Source organism: Pseudophryne corroboree, chromosome 4, assembly GCF_028390025.1.
Source record: "Pseudophryne corroboree isolate aPseCor3 chromosome 4, aPseCor3.hap2, whole genome shotgun sequence".
Taxonomy (NCBI): Eukaryota; Metazoa; Chordata; class Amphibia; order Anura; family Myobatrachidae; genus Pseudophryne; species Pseudophryne corroboree.
This window is the reverse complement of record NC_086447.1, coordinates 615,089,362-615,117,107: the sequence shown is the minus strand read 5'-3', so window position 1 is coordinate 615,117,107 and position 27,746 is coordinate 615,089,362. Positions and strand designations below refer to the sequence as shown.

The following is a 27,746-nucleotide window of genomic DNA, read 5'->3' as shown; positions in this document are numbered from 1 at the left end:
GTGATGAGGCGCGGGGTTCCCCCGATAGAAAATTATTGGCGGTATACCCTTTCCCGCCAGAAGTTAGGGCGCGTTGGGAAACACCCCTTAGGGTGGATAAGGCGCTCACACGCTTATCAAAACAAGTGGCGGTACCGTCTCCAGATACGGCCGCCCTCAAGGAGCCAGCTGATAGGAGGCTGGAAAATATCCTAAAAAGTATATACACACATACTGGTGTTATACTGCGACCAGCGATCGCCTCAGCCTGGATGTGCAGCGCGGGGGTGGCTTGGTCGGATTCCCTGACTGAAAATATTGATACCCTTGACAGGGACAGTATTTTATTTACTATAGAGCATTTAAAGAATGCATTTCTATATATGCGAGATGCACAGAGGGATATTTGCACTCTGGCATCAAGAGTAAGTGCGATGTCCATATCTGCCAAAAGATGTTTATGGACACGACAGTGGTCAGGTGATGCAGATTCCAAACGGCACAAAGATGTATTGCCGTATAAAGGGGAGGAGTTATTTGGGGTCGGTCCATCGGACCTGGTGGCCACGGCAACTGCTGGGAAATCCACCGTTTTTACCCTAAGTCACATCTATGCAGAAAAAGACACCGTCTTTTCAGCCTCAGTCCTTTTGTCCCCATAAGCATATCTGCCCAGGGATAGAGGAAAGGGAAGAAGACTGCAGCAGGCAGCCCATTCCCAGGAACAGAAGCCTTCCACCGCTTCTGCCAAGTTCTCAGCATGACGCTGGAGCCGTACAGGACCCCTGGATCCTACAAGTAGTATCCCAGGGGTACAGATTGGAAAGTCGAGACGTTTCCCCTCGCAGGTTCCTGAAGTCTGCTTTACCAACGTCTCCCTCCGACAGGGAGGCAGTATTGGAAACAATTCACAAGCTGTATTCCCAGCAGGTGATAATCAAAGTACCCCTCCTACAACAAGGAAAGGGGTATTATTCCACACTATATTGTGGTACTGAAACCAGAAGGCTCGGTGAGACCTATTCTAAATCTGAAATATTTGAACACTTACAAAGGTTCAAATCAAGATGGAGTCACTCAGAGCAGTGATAGCGAACCAGGTAGAAGGGGACTATATGGTGTCCCGGGACATCAGGGATGCTTACCTCCATGTCCCAATTTGCCCTTCTCACCAAGGGTATCTCAGGTTCGTGGTACAGAACTGTCACTATCAGTTTCAGACGCTGCCGTTTGGATTGTCCACGGCACTCCGGGTCTTTACCAAGGTAATGCCCGAAATGATGATTCTTCTTCGAAGAAAATGGGCGACCTCCTGATAAGAGCAAGGTCCAGAGAACAGTTGGAGGTCGGAGTAGCACTATCTCAAGTAGTTCTACGACAGCACGGGTGGATTCTAAATATTCCAAAACCGCAGCTGTTTCCGACGACACGTCTGCTGTTCCTAGGGATGATTCTGGACACAGTCCAGAAAAAGGTGTTTCTCCCGGAGGAGAAAGCCAGGGAGTTATCCGAGCTAGTCAGGAACCTCCTAAAACCAGGAAAAGTGTCAGTGCATCATTGCACAAGAGTCCTGGGAAAAATGGTGGCTTATTACGAAGCGATTCCATTCGGCAGATTCCACGCAAGAACTTTTCAGTGGGATCTGCTGGACAAATGGTCCGGATCGCATCTTCAGATGCATCAGCGGATAACCCTATCTCCAAGGACAAGGGTGTCTCTCCTGTGGTGGTTACAGAGTGCTCATCTTCTAGAGGGCCGCAGATTCGGCATTCAGGATTGGATGCTGGTGACCACGGAGGCCAGCCTGAGAGGCTGGGGAGCAGTCACACAGGGAAAAAATTTCCAGGGAGTGTGATCAAGTCTGGAGACTTTTCTCCACATAAATATACTGGAGCTAAGGGCAATTTATAATGCTCTAAGCTTAGCAAGACCTCTGCTTCAAGGTCAGCCGGTATTGATCCAGTGGGACAACATCACGGCAGTCGCCCACGTAAACAGACAGGGCGGCACAAGAAGCAGGAGGGCAATGGCAAAAACTGCAAGGATTTTTCGCTGGGCGCAAAATCATGTGATAGCACTGTCAGCAGTGTTCATTCCGGGAGTGGACAACTGGGAAGCAGACTTCCTCAGCAGGCACGACCTCCACCCGGGAGAGTGGGGACTTCATCGGGAAGTTTTCCACATGATTGTGAACCGTTGGGAAAGACCAAAGGTGTACATGATGGCGTCCCGCCTGAACAAAAAACTGGACAGGTATTGCGCCAGGTCAAGAGACTTTCAGGCAATAGCTGTGGACGTTCTGGTAACACCGTGGGCGTACCAGTCGGTGTATGTGTTTCCTCCTCTGCTTCTCATACCCAAGGTATTGAGAATTATAAGACGTAGAGGAGTAAGAACTATACTCGTGGCTCCGGATTGGCCAAGAAGGACTTGGTACCCGGAACTTCAAGAGATACTCACAGAGGACTTATGACCTCTGCCGCTAAGAAGGGACTTGCTTCAGCACGTACCATGTCTGTTCCAAGACTTACCGCGGCTGCGTTTGACGGCATGGCGGTTGAACGCCGGATCCTAAGGGAAAAAGGCATTCCGGAAGAGGTCATTCCTACCCTGGTCAAAGCCAGGAAGGACGTGACCGCACAACATTATCACCACATGTGGCGAAAATATGTTGCGTGGTGTGAGGCCAGGAAAGCTCCACGAAGAAATTTCAACTCTGTCGATTCCTGCATTTCCTGCAAACAGGAGTGTCTATGGGCCTCAGATTGGGTCCATTAAGGTTCAAATTTCGGCCCTGTCGATTTTCTTCCAGAAAGAATTGGCTTCAGTTCCTGAAGTCCAGAAGTTTGTCAAGGGAGTACTGCATATACAAACCCCTTTTGTGCCTCCAGTGGCACTGTGGGATCTCAACGTAGTGCTGGGATTCCTCAAATCACATTGGTTTAAACCGCTCAAATCTGTGGATTTGAAATATCTCACATAGAAAGTGACCATGATGTTGGCCCTGGCCTCGGCCAGGCGAGTGTCAGAATTGGCGGTTTTGTCTCACAAAAGCCCATATCTGATTGTCTATTCGGACAGGGCAGAGCTGCGGACTCGTCCCCAGTTTCTCCCTAAGGTGGGGTCAGCGTTTCACCTGAACCAGCTTATTGTGGTACCTGCGGCTACTAGGGACTTGGAGGACTCCAAGTTGCTAGATGTTGTCAGGGCCCTGAAAATATCGGTTTCCAGGACGGCTGGAGTCAGGAAAACTGACTTGCTGTTATCCTGTATGCACCCAACAAACTGGGTGCTCTTGCTTCTAAGCAGACGATTGCTAGTTGGATGTGTAGTACAATTCAGCTTGCACATTCTGTGGCAGGCCTGCCACAGCCAAAATATGTAAATGCCCATTCCACAAGGAAAGTGGGCTCATCCTGGGCGGCTGCCCGAGGGGTCTCGGCATTACAACTCTGCCGAGCAGCTACGTGGTCGGGGGGAGAACACGTTTGTAAAATTCTACAAATTTGATACCCTGGCTAAAGAGGACCTGGAGTTCTCTCATTCGGTGCTGCAGAGTCATCCGCACTCTCCCGCCCGTTTGGGAGCTTTGGTATAATCCCCATGGTCCTGACGGAGTCCCCAGCATCCACTAGGACGTTAGAGAAAATAAGATTTTACTTACCGATAAATCTATTTCTCGTAGTCCGTAGTGGATGCTGGGCGCCCATCCCAAGTGCGGATTGTCTGCAATACTTGTACATAGTTATTGGTACAAAAATCGGGTTATTATTGTTGTGAGCCATTTTTTCAGAGGCTCCGCTGTTATCATGCTGTTAACTGGGTTCAGATCACAGGTTGTACAGTGTGATTGGTGTGGCTGGTATGAGTCTTACCCGGGATTCAAAATCCTTCCTAATTGTGTACGCTCGTCCGGGCACAGTATCCTAACTGAGGCTTGGAGGAGGGTCATAGGGGGAGGAGCCAGTGCACACCACCTGATCCTAAAGCTTTTACTTTTGTGCCCTGTCTCCTGCGGAGCCGCTATTCCCCATGGTCCTGACGGAGTCCCCAGCATCCACTACGGACTACGAGAAATAGATTTATCGGTAAGTAAAATCTTATTTTTTTTTTGTGTCTCTTCAGACTTTAATGTTTAAGTCAGTGGTTCCCAAACTGTGTGCAGTGGCACCCTGGGGTGCCTCTGGGCTCTTGCAAGGGTGCCCTGGGTTGGTGGTCCAGGACCAATTCAAATGATGTGTGGTCAGTGTAATAGGCAAAACAGTGTTTGTGGCTTCCCATCATAAAATATGTGGACCAACAGAAGCAAATTCTGTCCCTCACCACATAACTGAACTTAAAGATAACATATAAAAACAACTTTATTAGTTTAATATTTCTCTTACGTCCTAGAGGATGCAGGGGTCCATTTAGTACCATGGGGTATAGACGGGTCCTTTGGGAGCCACTGGCACTTTAAGAGTTTGAGAGTGTGGGCTGGCTCCTCCCTGTATGCCCCTCCTACCAGACTCCATTTAGAAAATGTGCCCGGAGGAGCCGTTCACAGCTAGGGGGGAGCTCTTAGGAGTTTTCTAGTTTTATTTTTTTCTAAGAGTGTTAGGTACAGGGAGACTGCTGGCAACAGCCTCCCTGCTTCGTGGGACTTACGGGGAGAGTAGGAACCAACTCTTGAAGTTATTGATTCTCTATGGACACTGAGCTCCTGGGGGTGCTGATCGCAAGCCCACGAGGCGACTGCTCACTCCCGCAGCACGGCCGCCACCCCCTAACAGAGCCAGAAGAAAGAAGAGTGGTGACTACAGCGCCGGTGGCCCAGTTAGCGGGTTGCCGGCGGGAATGGTAGCGCAGCTCCGGCAGGCTGCGCTCCGTACAGGCTCAGCAACATGTATATGTAGACGCTGCTGAGGGGCGTCCTGGGCCAGCAAAGATCACCCTAACACTGGTAAAACAGGTAACGGGCTAATCCCGCCGTTAGCACACAGAGACCTCAGACCAGTATAATCATTGTGCAGGAAGCCGCGCGCCATTGCAAGGGGCGGGGCTTCTCCTCAGAGCAGATCCAGCACTCACCAGCGCCATTCTCTCCCTGCAAGATCGCTGAACACATTATGACAGGGAGCGCTGCACCTCACCTAACTCCAGTTACTGCGGTACTAAGGTGTTATAGATGGGGGTGGGGGGGTGGTAGGGAAGAGTGTATTTAGTACTATTCAGCCTATTATCATAATAACTTTTTATCATAATAACTGCCCACAGGGCCGCTGTGTGGCTGGCTCCTTATACTCTGTGACTCTCTGAAGGTACTCTGGTGGAAACTATGTCTGACATTTTCCTGTATGTGTGTGTGAGTGTATATATCCACATTACCATGTCTAAGGGCTCTGTATCTGGTGCTGCAGAGTGTGTATCTTCTACTGAGGAGTCTATTCCATGTACTCAGGACTGCAATGTGCTTTCCCAGCCTTTTGAATCCGAACCCCCATGGGTGGATTCTTTAAGGGGAGTGATATCCCAGATTTCATCAAGGATGTCACATAATGAGAAAGAGATGCAGTTTTTATGAAAATCTGTAGATGGGTTGCAGCATTCAGCTCCCACTACTTCCTCTACTAGCCCACCTACATACCCAAAAAGCGTACACTTGCCCAGATAATGCAAGTTGATACTGATACCGACTCTGATACAGGGGACGGTGATGGGAATATGCAGGGGGGTGATGCCTACCTGACTAAGGGAGTGCAGCTAATGATTGAAGCCATTAGGGATGTCTTACATATTTCTGAGAAGGTTCCAGAACAAGTAGAGCAATCTTATTTTCTCTAACGTCCTAAGTGGATGCTGGGACTCCGTAAGGACCATGGGGAATAGCGGCTCCGCAGGAGACTGGGCACAAAAGTAAAAGCTTGAACTAGCTGGTGTGCACTGGCTCCTCCCCCTATGACCCTCCTCCAAGCCTCAGTTAGATTTTTGTGCCCGAACGAGAAGGGTGCATGCTAGGTGGCTCTCCTGAGCTGCTTTAGAGTAAAAGTTTATTTTAGGTTTTTTATTTTCAGTGAGTCCTGCTGGCAACAGGCTCACTGCATCGTGGGACTAAGGGGAGAAGAAACGAACTCACCTGCGTGCAGAGTGGATTGGGTTTCTTAGGCTACTGGACATTAGCTCCAGAGGGACGATCACAGGTTCAGCCTGGATGGGTCCCGGAGCCGCGCCGCCGGCCCCCTTACAGAGCCAGAAGAACGAAGAGGTCCGGTGAAATCGGCGGCAGAAGACGTTCCTGTCTTCAACTAAGGTAGCGCACAGCACTGCAGCTGTGCGCCATTGCTCTCAGCACACTTCACACTCCGGTCACTGAGGGTGCAGGGCGCTGGGGGGGAGCGCCCTGAGACGCAATAAAAACAGAAATACCTTAGGATGGCAAAAGAAATACATCACATATAGCTCCTGGGCTATATGGATGTATTTAACCCCTGCCAGTTTTCCAGAAAAAAGCGGGAGATAAGGCCGTCGTGAAGGGGCGGAGCCTATCTCCTCAGCACACAAGCGCCATTTTCCCTCACAGTTCCGCTGGAAGGACGGCTCCCTGACTCTCCCCTGCAGTCCCTACAGAATCAGGGTAAAAACGAGAGAGGGGGGGCACTATTGGCAGCTAAATTATAAACAGCAGCTATAAAAGGGAGTAACACTTATATAAGGTTATCCCTATATATATATATATATATATAGCGCTCTGGTGTGTGCTGGCAAACTCTCCCTCTGTCTCCCCAAAGGGCTAGTGGGGTCCTGTCCTCTATCAGAGCATTCCCTGTGTGTGTGCTGGGTGTCGGTACGATTGTGTCGACATGTATGAGGAGGAAAATGATGTGGAAGCAGAGCAATTGCCTGTATTAGTGATGTCACCCCCTAGGGAGTCGACACCTGACTGGATGGTTGTATTTAAAGAACTACGTGACAATGTCAGCACTTTACAAAAAACTGTTGACGACATGAGACAGCCGACAAATCAATTAGTGCCTGTCCAGGCGTCTCAGACACCGTCAGGGGCGATAAAACGCCCGTTACCTCAGTGGGTCGACACAGACCCAGACACGGATACTGAGTCCAGTGTCGACGGTGAGGAGACAAACGTAATGTCCAGTAGGGCCACACGTTACATGATCACGGCAATGAAGGAGGCATTGAACATTTCTGACACTACAAGTACCACAAAGAAGGGTATTATGTGGGGAGTGAAAAAACTACCAGTAGCTTTTCCTGAGTCAGATGAATTAAATGAGGTGTGTGATAAAGCTTGGGTTTCCCCCGATAAAAAAGTGCTAATTTCTAATAAATTATTGGCACTATACCCTTTCCCGCCAGAGGTTAGGGCGCGTTGGGAAACACCCCCTAGAGTAGATAAAGCGCTCACACGTTTATCTAAACAAGTAGCGTTACCGTCTCCTGATACGGCCGCCCTCAAAGAACCAGCGGATAGAAGGCTGGAAAATATCCTGAAGGGTATATACACACATACTGGTGTTATACTGCGACCAGCAATCGCATCAGCCTGGATGTGCAGTGCTGGAGTGGCGTGGTCGGATTCCCTGACTGAAAATATTGATACCCTGGATAGGGACAGTATATTACTAACTATAGAGCATTTGAAGGATGCATTACTATATATGCGTGATGCACAGAGGGATATTTGCACCCTGGCATCAAGAGTGAGTGCTATGTCCATTTCTGCCAGAAGAGCGTTATGGACGCGACAGTGGTCAGGGGATGCGGATTTCAAACGACATATGGAAGTATTGCCGTTTAAAGGGGAGGAGTTATTTGGGGCCGGTCTATCGGACCTGGTGGCCACGGCAACGGCCGGAAAGTCCACCTTTTTACCCCAGGTCACCTCTCAGCAGAAAAAGACACCGTCTTTTCAAACTCAGTCCTTTCGTTCCCATAAGTACAGGCGGGCAAAAGGCCACTCATTTCTGCCCCGGGGCAGAGGAAGAGGAAAAAGACTGCACCAGGCAGCCTCTTCCCAGGAGCAGAAGCCCTCCTCTGCTTCTGCCAAGTCTTCAGCATGACGCTGGGGCTTTACAAGCGGACTCGGACACGGTGGGGGCCCGTCTTAAAAATGTCAACGCGCAGTGGGCTCACTCGCAAGTGGACCCCTGGATTCTGCAGGTAGTATCACAGGGGTACAAACTGGAATTCGAGACGTCTCCCCCTCGCCGGTTCCTGAAGTCTGCTCTACCAAAGTCTCCCTCCGACAGGGAGGCAGTTTTGGAAGCCATTCACAAGCTGTATTCCCAGCAGGTGATAATCAAGGTACCTCTCCTACAACAGGGAAAGGGGTATTATTCCACGCTGTTTGTGGTACCGAAGCCGGACGGCTCGGTGAGACCAATTTTAAATCTAAAATCCTTGAACACTTACATAAAGAGGTTCAAATTCAAGATGGAGTCACTCAGAGCAGTGATAGCAAACCTGGAAGAAGGGGACTATATGGTGTCTCTGGACATCAAAGATGCTTATCTCCACGTCCCAATCTACCCTTCTCACCAAGGGTACCTCAGGTTTGTAGTACAAAACTGTCATTATCAGTTTCAGACGCTGCCGTTTGGATTGTCCACGGCACCTCGGGTCTTTACCAAGGTAATGGCCGAAATGATGATTCTTCTTCGAAGAAAAGGCGTTTTAATTATCCCTTACTTGGACGATCTCCTGATAAGGGCAAGGTCCAGGGAACAGTTAGAAGTCGGAGTAGCACTATCTCAGTTAGTGTTACGTCAGCACGGGTGGATTCTAAATATTCCAAAATCGCAGCTGATTCCAACGACACGTCTCCTGTTCCTAGGAATGATTCTGGACACAGTCCAGAAAAAGGTGTTTCTCCCAGAGGAGAAGGCCAGGGAGTTATCCGAGCTAGTCAGGAATCTCCTAAAACCAGGCCAGGTGTCAGTGCATCAGTGCACGAGGGTCCTGGGAAAAATGGTGGCTTCTTACGAAGCGATTCCATTCGGAAGATTCCATGCAAGAACGTTTCAGTGGGATCTTCTGGACAAATGGTCCGGATCGCATCTTCAGATGCATCAGCGGATAACCCTGTCGCCAAGGACAAGGGTGTCTCTTCTGTGGTGGCTGCAGAGTGCTCATCTACTAGAGGGCCGCAGATTCGGCATTCAGGATTGGATCCTGGTGACCACAGATGCCAGCCTGAGAGGCTGGGGAGCAGTCACACAGGGACAAAATTTCCAGGGCTTGTGGTCAAGCATGGAAACATCTCTTCATATAAACATTCTGGAACTAAGGGCCATTTACAATGCCCTAAGTCCAGCAAAACCCCTGCTTCAGGGTCAGGCGGTATTGATCCAATCGGACAACATCACGTCAGTCGCCCACGTAAACAGACAGGGCGGCACGAGAAGCAGGAGGGCGATGGCAGAAGCTGCAAGGATTCTTCGCTGGGCGGAAAATCATGTGATAGCACTGTCAGCAGTGTTCATTCCGGGAGTGGACAACTGGGAAGCGGACTTCCTCAGCAGACACGACCTTCACCCGGGGGAGTGGGGACTTCATCCAGAAGTCTTCCAAGAGATGGTAAACCGTTGGGAAAAACCAAAGGTGGACATGATGGCGTCCCGTCTCAACAAAAAACTAGACAGATATTGCGCCAGGTCAAGGGACCCTCAGGCAATAGCGGTGGACGCTCTGGTAACACCATGGGTGTACCAGTCAGTGTATGTGTTCCCTCCTCTGCCTCTCATACCAAAAGTACTGAGAATCATAAAAAGGAGAGGAGTAAGAACTATACTCGTGGTTCCGGATTGGCCAAGAAGGACTTGGTACCCGGAACTTCAAGAGATGCTCACGGAGGACCCGTGGCCTCTACCTCTAAGAAAGGACCTGCTCCAGCAGGGACCTTGTCTGTTCCAAGACTTACCGCGGCTGCGTTTGACGGCATGGCGGTTGAACGCCGGATCCTGAAGGAAAAAGGCATTCCAGAAGAAGTCATCCCTACCCTGATAAAGGCCAGGAAGGATGTAACCGCGAAACATTATCACCGCATTTGGCGAAAATATGTTGCGTGGTGTGAGGCCAAAGAGGCCCCTACAGAGGAATTTCAACTGGGTCGTTTCCTACATTTCCTGCAAACAGGACTGTCTATGGGCCTAAAATTAGGGTCCATTAAGGTTCAAATTTCGGCCCTGTCGATTTTTTTCCAAAAAGAACTGGCTTCAGTGCCTGAAGTCCAGACGTTTGTCAAAGGGGTACTGCATATACAGCCTCCTTTTGTGCCCCCGGTGGCACCTTGGGATCTCAATGTGGTTTTGGGGTTCCTAAAATCACATTGGTTTGAACCACTCACCACTGTGGAATTAAAATATCTCACATGGAAGGTGGTAATGCTGTTAGCCCTGGCTTCAGCCAGGCGTGTCTCAGAATTGGCGGCTTTATCTTATAAAAGCCCTTACCTGATTTTTCACACGGATAGGGCAGAATTGAGGACTCGTCCTCAATTTCTCCCAAAGGTGGTTTCAGCGTTTCACGTGAACCAGCCTATTGTGGTGCCTGCGGCTACTAGGGACTTGGAGGACTCCAAGTTACTGGACGTAGTCAGGGCCCTGAAAATATATATATTTCCAGGACGGCTGGAGTCAGGAAATCTGACTCGCTGTTTATCCTGTATGCACCCAACAAGCTGGGTGCTCCTGCTTCTAAGCAGACGATTGCTCGTTGGATTTGTAGTACAATTCAGCTTGCACATTCTGTGGCAGGCCTGCCACAGCCAAAATCTGTAAAAGCCCATTCCACAAGGAAGGTGGGCTCATCTTGGGCGGCTGCCCGAGGGGTCTCGGCTTTACAACTTTGCCGAGCAGCTACTTGGTCAGGGGCAAACACGTTTGCTAAATTCTACAAATTTGATACCCTGGCTGAGGAGGACCTGGAGTTCTCTCATTCGGTGCTGCAGAGTCATCCGCACTCTCCCGCCCGTTTGGGAGCTTTGGTATAATCCCCATGGTCCTTACGGAGTCCCAGCATCAACTTAGGACGTTAGAGAAAATAAGAATTTACTTACCGATAATTCTATTTCTCATAGTCCGTAGTGGATGCTGGGCGCCCATCCCAAGTGCGGATTGTCTGCAATACTTGTATATAGTTATTGTTACAAAATTCGGGTTATTATTGTTGTGAACCATCTTTTCAGAGGCTCCTTCGTTAATCATACTGTTAACTGGGTTCAGATCACAGGTTGTACGGTGTGATTGGTGTGGCTGGTATGAGTCTTACCCGGGATTCAATATCCTTCCTTATTATGTACGCTCGTCCGGGCACAGTATCCTAACTGAGGCTTGGAGGAGGGTCATAGGGGGAGGAGCCAGTGCACACCAGCTAGTTCAAGCTTTTACTTTTGTGCCCAGTCTCCTACGGAGCCGCTATTCCCATGGTCCTTACGGAGTCCCAGCATCCACTACGGACTATGAGAAATAGAATTATCGGTAAGTAAATTCTTATTTTACGGATAATAAGAAATCCTCGCTCACCTTACCTGCTTCTAAGGAGTTAAATTCTTTATTTGAAAAATCCTGGGAAAACCCAGAGAAAAAAATTCCAAATCCCTAAAAGATTTCTCATTGCTTTCCCATTCCCTGAGGAGGGTAGAAAGAAGTGGGAAAACCTGCCTATAGTAGACGCTTCTAGGTTGTCTAAAAAGGTGGTTTTACCTGTCCCTGGTTCAACCGCCTTGAAAGAGCCGGCTGACCGCAAGATTGAGACTACGCTAAAATCTCTTTACACTGCTACAGGAGTGACGTTAAGGCCCACGATTGCTTGTGCATGGATTTCTAAGGCCATAGTAAAGTGGTCCGGCACATTACTAGAGGACTTAGATACTATGGATAGATGTGACATTGAATTGTTTTTGTATCACATACAGGATTCTGCTGGGTTCATGGTGGAGGCCATGAAGGACCTTGGTATGCTGATTGCAAGGGCTACGGCCATGGCGGTCTCGGCGCGCAGAGGACTCTGGCTACCCCGATGGAAGGCAGATGCAGAATCCAAGAAAAGTGTGGAGAACCTACCCTTCACAGGTCACGCTCTATTTGGGGATGCATTGAATGCGTGGATCTCCACGGCAACTGCGGGTAAGTCAACATTTCTCCCCTCAGCAACACCGCCGACTAGGAAATCTTATCCTACATCTACACTGCAGTCCTTTTGGACCGCAAAATTTAAAAAAATCCAAATCCCCGTCCACCTTCTTCAGGGGTGGTTGTGGAAAATCCAGAAAACCTGCACCAACAGGTTCTCAGGAACAGAAACCAGGTTACACTTCCTCAAAATCTCCAGCATGACGGTGGACCTCCCAGCCTGGGGATCGGGCAGGTGGGAGCAAGACTAAAAAATTTCAGTCTATCTGGGCGACATCATGCCTAGACCCCTGGGTGACAAATATTGTTACCCTGGGCTACAGACTGGAGTTTCAGGAACTCCCACCTCACAGATTCTCAAGTCAGGCTTACCAATTTCACTGACAGAAAGTGCTATCCTGCAGGAAGCCATTCAAAAATAGTTCCGAACAAATGTTATTCTTCCAGTTCCACCTCAACTAATACACAAGGGTTTTTACTCAAACCCATTTGTGGTTCCGAAACCGGACAGTTCGGTAAGGCCGATATTAAACCTAAAGTTCTTGAACCCCTACTTGAGGGAGTTCAAATTCAAGATGGAGTCTCTGAGAGCGGTGATCTCAGGTCTGGAAGAGGGGGAATTCCTGGTATCCCTGGATATCAAGGTTGCATACCTTCACATTCCGATCTGGCCGCCTCACCAGGCTTATCTCCGATTTGCATTACTGGATTATCACTATCAGTTCCAGGCACTGCCTTTCGGCCTCCCCACAGCACCGACTGTGTTCACCAGGGTCATGGCAGAGATGATGCTACTCCTTCACAGGCAAGGAGTGAACATAATTCCATATCTGGATGATCTGCTGATAAAAGCATTGTCCAGGGAGAAGTTGTTGCAGAGTATTGCTCTCTCAACTCGACTACTCCAGGATCATGGGTGGATCCTAAATTTTCCAAAGTAACATTTGGAACCGATACGGAGATTGCCTTTTCTGGGGATGGTACTCAACACGGAAGTGCAGAGGGTGTTTCTACCAGTAAAGAAAGCGTTGGTGATCCAATCAATGGTACGGGATGTCCTGAAGCCAACCCGGATATCTGTTCATCAGTGCATTCGCCTTCTGGGGAAGATGGTAGGCTCCTATGAGGCTCTTCAGTACGGAAGATTCCATGCGAGGTAATGCCAACTGGATCTTCTCGACAAATGGTCGGGGTCGCATCTTCACATGCACCAGTGGATTAGTCCGTCGCCGAAAGCCAGAATTTCGCTCCTCTGGTGGCTGCAAACTTCTCACCTACTCAAGGGCCGCAGGTTCAGGATTCAGAATTGGATCCTTCTAACCACGGATGCAAGTCTCAGAGGTTGGGGAGCGGTCACCCAAGGGGAAAACTTCCAAGGAAGGTGGTCCAGTCAGGAATCTCTCCTTCCAATAAACGTTATGGAAATGGGAAGGGGACTTCCTCAGCAGACACTTTCTCCATCCAGGAGAATTGGGCCTCCACCCGGAGGTGTTCTCAGAGGTGATGGGGTGTACCACAGGTAGACATGATGGCCTCTCGCCTTAAGAAGAAGCTTCTGAGGTACTGTTCCAGGTCGAGAGACCCACAGTCAGTGGCGTTGGACGCACTGGTAACTCCATGGGTGTGCCAGTCAGTGTATGTGTTCCCTCCACTTCCACTCATCCCAAGGATTCTCAAACTAATAAAAAGAACAAAAGTTCAGGCGATCCTCATTGCTCCGGACTGGCCAAGGAGGGCTTGGTACGTGGATCTACTGGAATTACTGCTGGAAGATCCGAGGCCTCTTCCTCTTCGCAAGGACCTTCTGCAAAAGGGGCCGTTCACCTATCAAGACTTACCGCGGCTACTTTTGATGGTATGGAGGTTGAACGCCAGATCTTAGCTCGGAAGGGCATTCCGAAAAGGTAATTCCTACCCTAATTCAGGCTAGGAAGGGAGTTGCGTCTAAACATTACCATTGGATTTGGAAAAAGTATGTGTCTTGGTGTGAATCCAAGAAGTTTCCAATGGTAGAGTTTCAACTGGGATGGTTTCTCCTCTTTCTGCAAGCAGGTGTGGATGTGGGCCTATGCTTGGGCTTCATAAAGGTCCAGATTTCGGCTTTGCCCATTTTCTTCCAGAGACAGTTGGCTGCCTTCCCTGAGGTTCAGACATTCTTGAAAGGGGTTCTGTACATCCATCCACCCTTTGTGCCTCCTACGGCACCTTGGGATCTTAATGTGGTGCTGCAGTTCATGCAATCGGATTGGTTCGAACCTTTGCAGGAGGTGGACGGCAAGTTTCCTACTTGGAAGGCGGTCACACTGTTGGCATTAGCATCTGCTAGACATGTGTCTGAATTGGGGGCATTGTCATGCAAGAGCCCCTACTTGATTTTCCATGAAGATAGAGCTGAGCTCAGAACGGATCTGCATTTTCTTCCAAAGGTAGTGTCAGCTTTTCATATCAACCAACCTATTGTGGTGCTAGTGGCTACTGACTGAGGGCTTTGAAAATTTGTGGAGAGAACTTCTTGTCACAGGAAGTCGGATGCTTTATTTGTCCTTTTATGATCTCAACAAGGTTGGGTATCCTTCTAAGCAGACGATTTCTCGCTAGATCAGGTTTGCTATCGAGCATGCTTATTCTACGGCAGCCGTGTACAAAATCTGTTAAGGCTCACTCTACTCGTAAAGTGGGTTCTTCCTGGGCAGCTGCCCGGGGTGTCTTGGCTTTACAGCTTTGCAGAGCAACTACTTGGTCTGGGTCGAACACGTTTGCTAAGTTCTACAAGTTCGATACTTTGGCCTCTGAGGACCTAAAGAACTAACTAAAGAACCCCAGCATCCTCTAGGACATAAGAGAAAATAGGATTTTAATTACCTACGGTAAATCCTTTTCTCGTAGTCCGTAGAGGATGCTGGGTTGCCCGCCCAGTGCTTCGTGTTCCTGCAGTGGTTATTTGGTTCAGTATTGTTATTTTAGCCGTTGCTGAATTGTTCCAAGTTGGTTAGCTTGGCTTTCCTTTTTGTTATGTGTGAGCTGGTGTGAATCTCACCACTATCTGTGTATTTCCTTCTCTCGAAGTATGTCCGTCTCCTCGAGCACAGTTTCTAGACTGAGTCTGGTAGGAGGGGCATAGAGGGAGGGGCCAGCCCACACTAATAAACTTTTAAAGTGCCAGTGGCTCCTAGTGGACCCGTCTATACCCCATGGTACTAAATAGACCCCAGCATCCTCTACGGACTACGAGAAAAGGATTTACCGGTAGGTAATTAAAATCCCATTATTATTATTTTTTGCCAGAATTTCTCCGTTAAGCTATTTCTCCTAGGGGTGCCATTAAAAAAAATGTAAAAAAAAAATCTTATACTCTACGGTGCCATGATTCAAAAAGGTTGGGGAACCACTGTTTTTTTTTATTTCAGGAGACCACCGGTATCCCGACAGCGAAATGCTGCCAGGAGGGGGACACACACACGCGCAACAAGCCCCTGTACGGGCTCGCTGCATTCGCCATGCTGCGGGCTCGGTGGTGACCGACACCCACGAGTGGGAATAGTCCCTGTTGGTACCTCCCCCTACATCCTGACTGTCAGGATTGTGAGGGTGCTGGATGTAGGGGGATGTATTGTTACCGCCGGTCACATAACTACATCGCTTTACTTGATATCCTTGCTGCACACAATGTATCCTTATAATGTATAAAACTGGGAGTGTGTCAGAGTGATAAGATTACATGGTTGTTGTCAGTCCGATAAATTGGTGGCTGTATTCACATTCAAAGTGGGGTCACCAAAGTGTTCTTGGTTGCTTTACTTGATTGTTTTCATGTGTCCATTTATAGCTATAATATTAATTTGTGACAAATGTTTGTTCATTTACTGTATGTTAGCAACTAAATTAAATAGATCACAAGTATACATCACTTCCATCAAACGAAACGTGTTTCATTAGATTTCTCAACCACTATTCCATTAATACAATTTCTCCAAATATTATTAATTTTTTATTTCATTTTTAATGCTATTTAAAAAAAAAAAATTTTTTTTAATAAAGCACAAAATAAGCCATGATTTAGGAAAGGTTAGAATAAGAATTTAATACAGGCCAATTGGCAATGATTTTAAATTGCCAGAGCAAAGCCATTATTTTCTAAGATGAGGACTGCTTTTTATTTTAGATCTGCATCTCATTAGCAGTCATATCTTAATACCAGGATAGTAATAATAAGAGGAGACTTCTACTTCAGTGTCCGGCTGACAACATGGTGAATGTTCTCAAGGGAGTCCTTGTGGAATGGTAAGTTCATCTTTATCACTTTTTTTATTTTTTTTATTTTTTTTTAGTATTATTAGATCCTAACCAATATTTGGCATTGTTCCTCAAAATATTATCTTGTAACCTTTCCGTTACTAAATACATGAATTATAGTTTCCTACTACTATAGATTACAGATGTCCTCTTACATCTTTGCTCCGTGCGCTACAAGTCCAATTACACATAACGCGTGAGTGCTTTGTGACTCGGTAGTGTAGAGCTTCTTTTTTTGCGTCTTTTAGCGAAAATGCGTCTAAAATGTAATGTAATATGATGCACAGTCAGCTTCTGCTGACTAACATAATAATGCAGCATGCCTATATTCTGTGTGTGACTTCGACTGTATTTGCATACAAAATGCTTTTCATGTAAAACACTGTAACGTGGCATTTTGGATGCAGATAGAGCTGCAATTACACCCAGAATATAGGGATGCTGATGATCATTTTAATCAGCGGAAGCTGCTTGTGCGTTTTATTGAATTACTTTGAGGTGCAAAGTAATGAGAACGTCTAAGATGCATCATCGAGTCCCGTGACTGCATGGTGCGACTTCAAGGACTGTTTATGGTGACTGCAGCAAGGATGTAAGAGGATGCATCTGTATATATTTCATTTGTTCAACCACCAGACTTCTGTACATTTCACCAAAAGCTCATAGCTACATGTACAAGGAATATTGTAACGCACACATATGCAGAATGCACAGACAAAATATAACATGGGTATATATGAATACTCCACAGAGGAACTGCAGATGATTTGACCTAAGTGAATAAGATAATACGCGTGCAGCTGTCACATAATTGGATAATCACCTCTGTGAAATAAAAAAGCCAGTTGCTACAAGTGGGTCATGTGGAGATCATTCTAACATCTGCATTTTTGTGGAGGTCATATTAAGTTGGATTATTTTAAGACAAAACACAGATTTACAGTTGAAATGCAAGAAGTGGAAAAATACGTACATGTATATACTGTATACACCAATAGGCTATGTGGCAGGGATCCCACCCCATGAAATGGAATCTGCATCAGCATCCTGTCATCAGATGCAGGGACTTCTTTACCTTCTACTTCTACTGTTTAATGTAGCAGGATTGCTGCTTTTGGGTTGTCGCATACCTCCTTTCCCTCTATCTACCAATGTGGAGGAAAGTTGTGTGTGACTGGGATATTCAGCAGGTGCTCTATGCGAAGATGAAAGCCCTGAGCACAGCTCCCATATCTACCCACACACACACAAAAGAGTAGGAAAATAATTTGGCAGCAGTGGAGTGCCCTTTGGGGAGGCTGGAATCCAGTGCTCAAGCTCCAGCTGCTACACCCCTGGTTACATGACTGCTTTGGTTAGCTTCTGTGTCTTGCTTTAGGGTGCTCACGTACCTTTCATTAACAGTGAGTCCCTATTTAACAAAGGCTTGTCTGCATAGTCATTGGCAGTAATGTGTACTTATTGTCCTGAAACCCTTGGCTGACATTGATTCTGTGTATTGATTTCTGCTTTCTCTTACGTCCTAGATGATACTGAGGATCCATTTAGTACCATGGGGTATAGACGGGTCCACTAGGAGCCATGGGCACTTTTAGAATTTGATAGTGTGGGCTGGCTCCTCCCTCTATGCCCCTCCTACCAGACTCAGTTTAGAAAATGTGCCCGGAGGAGCCGGTCACACTTATGGAAGCTCCTGAAGAGTTTTCTGCATTTATTTTTCTGCTTCGTGGGACTTAGGGGTGGGAACGGCCCAACCTCTTGAAGGGTTAATGGTCCCGTTCCCCGCTGACAGGACACTAAGCTCCTGAGGGGAACTATTCACAAGCCCCACCACGGCGAGGATACATTCGCGCAGCACGCCGCCACCCCTAACAGAGCCGGAAGATAGAAGAGTGGTGAGTACTAAGCTGGCATCCCTGCTAGCGGGTCGCCAGCCATTATGACGGCATGAGTGTACGGAGACACACGGCTTCTAACTGGGGCGGATTGCGTCTCCAGACACAGTACACAACTGAGTCTCGGTTCACTGTACACAGTACCCACACTGGCAAAAACATCCTTAAAACGGTTTTCTCTCCATTTTAAGCACAAAAATTTCCTCAGCCAGTATAAAAAAAAAGCGGGAAGACCGAGCGCCATTGGAGGGGCTGGGCTTCACTATGAGGGGATCCAGCAGCTCATCATTTTCCCTCTGCAGTGGACACAGACGCTGCCTGACGGGGATGCCAGGGGGTCATAGAAAGGGGGGAGCGATATTAGTGTACAAAGTCCCTAACCTGGGTACTTAGTCTGCAACCCGGCTAAGCTTGGCATTAGCGATAATGGCACTGTGGGCTGGCTCCAAGATACTGTGTTACCCTGGAAGGGCTCTTTGTGGGTTAATTGTGCTTTTAACACACGTGTGTGTGTGTGTGTGTGTGTGTGTGTGTGTGTGTGTGTGTGTGTGTGCTGTCACATTTACATTATGTCAGGCAAAGAGTGTGTTTCATGTACGGCGGAGTGTTCCTCTTCCCCAGGGAGCTGACTACTATGTACTCAGTGTAGTGCACCTTCTCAGGCTAGCGGGGCTGAACCAGTGCGGCTGGATTCCTTCAAAGGAATGATTTCAAATATCTCTAATAAATTGTCCCGCAATGAGAAAGAAACGCAATACTTAAGACAGTCTGTGGATGAGATGAGACTCAGGGGGTCATTCTGACTGATCTCTCGCTGCAGTTCTTTGCAGCAATGCGGTCAGGTCAGACCTGCGCCGGCGCCACAGTTCACCAGCGCATGGCTGACAGCCGACGGCTATTATTGCCTAGCGATCACCTCTGCCTGATTGACAGGCAGAGGCGGTCACAGAGCAGGAGGGGCGGAACGGCTACGTTTGGCTGCCGTTTTGTGGGTGCAGTCCGGCCAACGGAGGCGTTGCCAGACCGTGCAGGGGGGGGCGCAATGGCTGCGTGACATCAAACGCAGCCGCTGCGACCCAGCGAGGAGTAGCTCCCGGCCAGCACGCAAAAGCTGCGCTGGCAGGGAGCTACTCCTGAAGTGCAAAAGCGATGCTTTTGCACTTCTGCGATGGAGCAGGGACTAATATTTGGGACGGGCTAGCCCTGTGCTGGGCGTCCCCCTGCATGTCTGTGTTCCTGATCGTAGCTGTTCTAAATTTAGCACAGCTACAATCAAGTCGGAATCACCCTCTCAGTCCCCAAACAAGTGTCTCAGTCCCTTGCCATTTGTCCACAAAAACTAACTCTGGCCCATAACCTGCAGTCTGACTCTGACGCTGAGGGGTCAGACATGGGGGAGGTGGATTCAAAAGGGGGGGACGCTGCTCTGTCACAGGGAATAGAGGCTCTTATAGAGGCTATCAGAGATGTGCTGCAAATTCCTGATAAGCTGATAGAGGAGTGTGAGGAATCTTATTTTAATGTAAAGAAGAAGTCCTCAATCACTTTTCCTGTGTCAAAGGAATTGAATACCCTGTTTGAAGAACCGTGGGTACATCCTGATAAGAAATTTCAAATCCCTTAAAGGTTACTCTCATCTTTTCCTCCTGACTATAGGAAAAAATGGGAAAGTCCACCGATTAGTAGATGCATCTGTGTCCAGGTTGTCACGGAAGATTGTGTTACCCGTCCCTGGTGCAGCCTCCCTGAAGGACGCTGCCGATCGTAAGATTGAGACTACAGTCAAATACTTGTTCACAGCGGCTGGGGTGGCTCAGAGACCCACTATAGCATGTGCGTGGATTACTAAAGCCATTGCTAAATGGTCTGGTAATCTTATTGAAGGGTTGGATTCCTTAACTAGGGGGGAGATTGTTACTCCTGCAACATATACAGGACTCTGCAAACTTTGTTGGAAGCCATAAAAGAAGTAGGTTTGCTTAATGCACTCACCACTGCTATGGCAGTGTCAACACGCAGTGGCTTGTGGTTACACCAGTGTACTGCGGACGCGGACTCCAGGAAAGGCATGTAAGGCCTATCCTTCAAAGGAGAGGCCTTATTTGGAGATGAACTGGATAAATGGATCTCCAAAGCTACTGCGGGTAAGTCCACATATCTTCCTTCTGCAGCTCTCCCCCAACCAGGAAAACCTACTCGGGATCTACCCTACAGTCCTTTTGGACTGCCAAGTTTAAGGGCAAAGTCAGAGGATCTTCTACTGTCACCAGAGGCGCTAGAGATAAACCACGCAAACTAGCAGCTGCTGGTTCTCAGGAACAGAGCTCCAGTTCTGCTTCCTCAAAGCCTTCTGCATGACGGTGGACCGCATGGCCTGGAAGACGGGCAGGTGGGAAAGAATTTCGGTCACATTTGGACAACAACATGCCAGGATCCCTGGGTCATAGATCTTATTTCCAAGGGATACAGACTGGAGTTTCAGGAACTCCCACCTCACAGATTCTTCAAATCGGGCTTACCAGCTTCACAAGAGGCAAGTATAACCATACAGGATGCCATTCAAAAACTGGTACAGACTCAGGTCATTGTTCCAGTTCCACCTCATCTGCTCAACAGGGGTACTATTCCAACTTGTTTGTAATACTGAAACCAGACTGTTTGGTGAGACCGATTTTGAATATAAAATCATTTAACCCATACTTACGAGTGTTTTAAATTCAAGATGGAGTTTTTGATAGCGGTGATCTCAGGTCTGGAGGAAGGGGAATTCTTAGTGTCTCTGGATATCAAGGATGCGTACCTTCACATTCCGATCTGGCTGCTTCACCAACCTTATCTAGGCTTTGCACTACAAGACTGTCACTACCAGAGATGGCAGAGATGATGTTTCTCCTTCGCAAGCAGGGAGTGAACATTATTCCGTACCTGGGCGATCTTCTGATAAAGGCACCGTCCATGAAAAGGTTGTTGGACAGCAATGGTCTCACAACCAGACTACTCCTGGATCACGGGTGGATTCTAAATTTTCCGAAATTTCGTTTAGAGACAACTCTGAGGCTCCCATTTATGGGAATGATACTGGACACAGAGTCGCAGAAGGTTTTTCTTCCGTTAGAAAAGGCATTGGTAATCCAGTCTGGTTCGGGATGTCTTGAAGCCAACCCGGATATCTGTGCATCTGTGCATTTGCCTTCTGGGGAAAATAGTGGCCTCTTATGAAGCGCTTCAGTACGGAAGGTTTCATGCGAGGCCCTTCCAGTTGGATCTGTTAAACAAATGGTCTGGATCGCATCTTCACATGCACCAGAGGATCCATCTGTCGCCAAAGGCAAGGATCTCCCTTCTGTGGAGGCTACAGACTTCTCACCTAATCGAGGGCCGAAGGTTCGGGATTCAAAATTGGATTCTGCTAACCACAGACGCAAGCCTCAGAGGTTGGGGAGCAGTCACCCAGGGGGTGCAGTTTCAAAGAAGAGGGTCAAGTCAGGAAAGTCGCTCTTCCAATCAACATTCTGGAACTCAGGGCTGTATACAACGCCCTTCTGCAAGCCTCATATCTTCTTCAAGATTGGGCCATTCATGTTCAGTCGGACAGTGTGACGGCAGTAACGTACATAAACTGACAGAGAGGAACGAACAGCAGAGCAGCAATGTCAAAGGTATCAAGAATTATCCTCTGGGCAGAAAAACACTCTGTGGCGTTGTCGGCGGTCTTCATTCCGGGAGTAGACAACTGGGAAGCAGACTTCCTCAGCAGACACGACTTGCACCCGGGGGAGTGGGGCCTTCACCCGGAGGTGTTCAGGTGCTAGACACTTCGATGGGGATGTCCACAAATCGACATGATGGTCTCTCGTCTCAACAAGAAGCTCAAGCTGTATTGTTCCACGTCAAGAGACCCACAGGCAGTGGCGGTGGATGCTCTTACAACTCCATAGGTCTATCAGATGGTGTACGTGTTCCCTCCACTTTGATGCTGCAGTTCCTCTAATCGGTATGAACCTTTACAGGAGGTAGACGTAAAATATCTTACGTGGAAGACCGTCACACTGTTGGCCTTGGCTTCAGCAAGACGTGTGTCAGACCTGGGGGCGTTGTCTCACAAGAGTCCCTATTTAATCTTCCATGAATACAGCTGAACTCAGGACTCATCAGCAATTTCTTCCTAAGGTGGTGTCTGCGTTTCATATAAACCAACCAGTTGTGGTTCCGGTTGTGACCGACACCTCTGTTACTTCAAAGTCTTTGGATGTTGTGAGGGCTTTGAAGGTGTATGTGAAGAGAACGGCTCGTCACAGGAAATCGGACTTGCTGTTTGTTCTTTACGATCCCAATAAGAGTGGCTGTACTGCTCCAAAGCATTCTATTGAACGCTGGACCAGGCTCACTATCCAGCATGCTTATTCCATGGCAGGCTTGCCGGTTTCCGAAGTCTGTACAGGCCAACTCTACTAGGTCGGTAGGTTCTTCTTGGGCGGCTGCCCGGGGTGTCTCGGCTTTACAGCTCTGCTGAGCAGCTACTTGGTCAGGTTCGAACACGTTTGCAAAATTCTACAAGTTCGATACCTTGGCCACTGAGGACCTTCAGTTTGGTCAATCAGTTCTGCAGGACCCTCAGCACTCTCCCACCCCGGATTCGGAGCTTTGGTACTTCCCCATGGTACTAAATGGATCCCCAGTATCCTCTAGGACATAAGAGAAAATAGGATTTTAATTACCTACCGGTAAATCCTTTTCTCGTAGTCTGTAGAGGATACTGGGTGCCCACCCAGTGCTTCGTTTCTTCCTACACTGTTACTTGGTTAAGTATTTTAGTTTGGTTCAGCCGTTCCTGTTTCTGTTCCATGTTTGGTTAGCATGGCTTTCCTCTTGTTTGTGTGTGCTGGTTCGGAATCTCACCACTGTCCTTTTGTATCCTTCTCTCAAAGTATGTCCGTCTTCTTGGGCAGAGTCCGGTAGGAGGGGCATAGAGGGAGGAGCCAGCCCACACTATCAAATTCTTAAAGTGCCCATGGCTCCTAGTGGACCCGTCTATACCCCATGGTACTAAATGGACTTCGAGAAAATGATTTACCGATAGGATTTTATTTACCTATTTTCTTCCTCACTACATCTCTTCCTCTCCTGGCTATCTGCTTACTAATTACCAAAGCATTCCACCTGTTCGGACAGTGACCTGAATTCTGACGTGTGCCTAGTATTAATCTTATCTAGTGCTGTCTTTCCTTACCATTCAAGTGTTTATCCACTGTTGTATTCCTACTGTACTTGGATTCCACGTGATACGTTGGTCAGACACAATCCATTGTCTCCTGGTCTTGTCCTTAGTGCTAGAGCTCAGAGTCTACGCAGTTATGTGAGTGAGCCTGTGTTGTACTGGTTCAGCAGTAACTGGTGATAAGTTCTAGCTCTGTTGGAAACGGTACTGTTTTTGGTGAAACCATACAAGTAACCTAGTTTTAAGGGTTTTCCATAAAGTTCACTTTTGGTCAGCATTAAATTAAATGTTTTGACAATGCATTGGCTGTCGTTATTAAGAGCTGAGGATTTTATGGGTCTCCATTATTTCAAAATTTATGTTACCTACAAGAGTAGATATACTACAGTGTCCATTCTTACCCGATAGCTAAGGTGAAGATATACTTTTAGTGTGCTGGCGAGGTGTCTTATGTCATCTATAGAAATGCACTTGTAATGCAGACTGGAGTAAGAAGCTTGCAGTCAGATACACTATTAAATACTACCTGATATTCTGTACATTGGCTGGCATCCAGCATGTTTTCTGGTCTAGACAGCATTGTGTAATTCATACTTAAATAGATATGTTAGGTTACACTGCTAGCACGGTTAATTTGTGTATCTGGTTGCCAAACATACTGTTCTCTGATAAATGCTTCTTGTTGCAGTGACCCAGCTATGAAACAATTTCTCCTGTACTTGGATGAAACTAACGCCTTAGGAACTAAATTCATTATCCAGGATTTGGATGAAACCCATGTGTTTGTCTTAGCTGAACTGGTTGCTGTTCTCCAGGAAAAGGTTGGAGAGTTGATGGACCAAAACTCTTTTCCCATCACACAGAAGTAAAATCGATGGATTGTAAAATATAATGACATTAGGAACTTATTCACTTGGTTCACATATGGAGTCTACTGGATGTACAGGTTTAATAAACCGAAGATTTTAATAATTTGTGCTTGCCAACAATTAGAAACAACACTGTAATGCAGTATTTTGTTTTGTTCACATTCATGGGGCTCTGAAACCTTTTTTCTATTTCAATGGTCACTTTGTTAATGGTGCGCAAAGTTGTCAATAAATGTTTTGAACAAGAGTATGTGGGATTTTGTCATTCATCAAATTAAGGCTTGCGGAAAAAAAAATGTCTTATTGGGGTCAGTTCAGTTAGGTGCAATGTGCCATTCATCATGTTTCGGGAATGGCACATGTTGGGACCTTCTACATACTGATTATTGTTTGCACCTATAAAGTGTGTGCAGAAATCTGAGATGTAGCTGAGATTTAGAGGGTATCGTATATGGCAAATATTCACAAACTCCTAAATAGTCAATTGCAGTTAATTGAATCAACCCGACTGAGTGAAGAAAACACGATGTCTGCCTTGTATTATGTTAATGAACCTAATGGAATATGTTCCCGGGATGAAAGTGATAAATAATTTGGATGTAGTTTTATATTGGTTTGTTTAAATCGCCCTGTGTTAATTACGGGTGTGGTATGGAAGGTCGACAGTGACTAGGTCGACCACTATTGGTCGGCAATAACTAGTTCGACAGGGTCTCTAGGTCGACAGGTCAAAAGGTCGACATGAGTTTTTTTGGTGTCATTTTCTCCGTACAGTGACCGGGAACCCCAATTAGTGCACCGTGTCCCATCGCATGGCGAGCGGAGGCAAGGTGAAGAAGAAGAAGTAAAAAAAAAGAAACAGATTGTGAAAACTCATGTCGACCTTTTGACCCGTTGACCTAGAAAGTGTCAACCTAGAGACCCTGTCGACCAATAGTGGTCGACCTAGTTACTGTCGCCCTGGAGACCGGATCCCGTTAATTACAGTGCCTTTTTTCACAGTGCAATATCACATGCTAATTTAATATTACAAAAAGGTACACCAATCAAAAATGTCGTGAGGTTAAAAAAAAGATACATAGTGTAATTAATCTGTTCTGATTCCTTTCTGACTCAGGAAAGACCAATCAAATTAAGTCTGTCAGGAATACATACCAATGTGTTTATTGGGGAATATTCAAAGCTGATCGTAGATATGCTTAATTTAGCACATATACTGTCAGCTTCTCTGACATGCGGGTGGATGCTCAGCACAGGGCTAGTCCGCCCCACATGTCTGGCCCTACCCCCCGCACAGGTGCAAAAGCATTGCACAGCGGCGATGCTTTCGCACCCGCCGAGTAGCTCTAGTCTGCGCAGGCAGGCGGCTACACCATTAATTTGAAGCTGTTTATGGTATGTAAATGTCATACTGAGTGGGATAAATGATTAACTATAAGTTTTCAGTTTCTGAAAGCTTATCTAACACCTATTTCTTCTCTAACATATACAGCTATATTTGGACATTGACACCGTTTCATTCATTTTGGCTCTGTGTCATCTGCACGTTACGCCGTTGCTCTCCACACTCTGATCCAGAGTCGGGCACCGGCACTGCCTTCTGCGGCTGCCAGCTCACCAGGTGGAATCTGAGGGTAATATGGAGCTGTTGATGGTTCCTTGGGATCTCTGCTCAGTTGCCAAAAGTCCAGTTTCCAAAGTCTGAGTTCTTAAGTCACGTTTTCCAAGTGTTCAGTTTTCATGATTCTTGTATTTGACCTGCAGCAATCTATTCACCGGTCTTCACAGTAAAGGCCCATACACACTGGGCGATTTTGAGCTGAAAGCAGGTCACTTTTGGTGTGTTGAGCTTCTTTCAGCTCAAAGCCGCCCAGTGTGTATGCACAAGTGATGAGCGGTGAGCGCTGATGCGCGCTCCCGCTTCATCGCTGGCAGCCGCCGTTCATCTACTGGTATTACCAGCAGATGAACGGCGGGGTGAGCGTCTTTATATAGCGTCCTGCTATGGAAAGCTGCTCACCCCCGCTGACATCGCTGGGCAGCGGGGAAAAGCGCTCAGTGTGTATGCACTGAGTTCTTTTCAGCCCAGCGATGTCAGTGATCATCACTGTTCATACACGCTGGGCAAAAGCGCCCAGTGTGTATGGACCTTTATTGGGGGTAATTCAGTGTTGATCGCAGCAGCAAATTTGTTAGAAGTTGGGAAAAACCATGTGCACTGCAGTTGTGACAGATATAACATTTGCAGAGAGAGTTAGATTTGGGTGGGTTATTTTGTTTCTGTGCAGGGTAAATACTGGCTGCTTTATTTTTACACTGCAATTTAGATTTCAGTTTGAACACACCACACCCAAATCTAACTCTCTCTGCACATGTTATATCTGCCCCCCCTGCAGTGCACATGGGCCCTCATTCCGAGTTGTTCGCTCGGTATTTTTCATCGCATCGCAGTGAAAATCCGCTTAGTACGCATGCGCAATGTTCGCACTGCGACTGCGCCAAGTAACTTTACTATGAAGAAAGTATTTTTACTCACGGCTTTTTCTTCGCTCCGGCGATCGTAATGTGATTGACAGGAAATGGGTGTTACTGGGCGGAAACACGGCGTTTTCGGGGCGTGTGGCTGAAAACGCTACCGTTTCCGGAAAAAACGCAGGAGTGGCCGGAGAAACGGTGGGAGTGCCTGGGCGAACGCTGGGTGTGTTTGTGACGTCAACCAGGAACGACAAGCACTGAACTGATCGCACAGGCAGAGTAAGTCTGGAGCTACTCTGAAACTGCTAAGTAGTTAGTAATCGCAATATTGCGAATACATCGGTCGCAATTTTAAGAAGCTAAGATTCACTCCCAGTAGGCGGCGGCTTAGCGTGTGTAACTCTGCTAAATTCGCCTTGCGACCGATCAACTCGGAATGAGGGCCATGGTTTTGCCCAACTGCTAACAAATTTGCTGCTGCGATCAACTCTGAATTAGGCCCATTGTCTCCAAATTACAGTCATCAAGTACCCAGTATTCACAGTTGTTGTCTACAATCCCAGTCCTCAAGTAACCTGTCTTTAGAATTATAGTCTCCAAGTCAGTCTTCCAGCATTCAGTCTTCACAGCTATTATCTCCAAGCCGCAGTAATCAAGTACCAGTCTTTGCAGTTATCTCCTTACTACAGTAACCTCATTCCCTAACTTCACAGCAACAGTTTCCTAGCCCAGTTATTTCTTATTCACTTGTCACAGTGTGTTTATCCTCCTACCCTGGGAGTCCATGAGAAGGAACTATATCTGGCTTCCACGTCTTCTTCTGTCAGTGGCCCCTGCCACCTCCGCTCAAGCTCATTCATCGGCTACCACATTCCAGCCTGTCCTG

The 27,746-nt window shown here is 47.4% G+C and overlaps 2 protein-coding genes across 3 annotated transcripts in view; both read left to right on the top strand.

Annotated features, from left to right (window-relative positions):
• Positions 1 to 24,632, top strand: part of GTF2H5 (general transcription factor IIH subunit 5) — a 50,024-nt gene extending 25,392 nt beyond the window's left edge. The window contains exons 2-3 of the mRNA XM_063917653.1: positions 16,273 to 16,391; positions 24,205 to 24,632. Coding sequence (XP_063773723.1) covers positions 16,357 to 16,391; positions 24,205 to 24,385 — 216 coding nt within the window. The 5' untranslated portion in view covers positions 16,273 to 16,356 and the 3' untranslated portion in view covers positions 24,386 to 24,632. The remainder of the gene's footprint in view (positions 1 to 16,272; positions 16,392 to 24,204) is intronic.
• Positions 1 to 27,746, top strand: part of SERAC1 (serine active site containing 1) — a 408,753-nt gene that overhangs the window by 25,588 nt on the left and 355,419 nt on the right. The window lies entirely within an intron of this gene.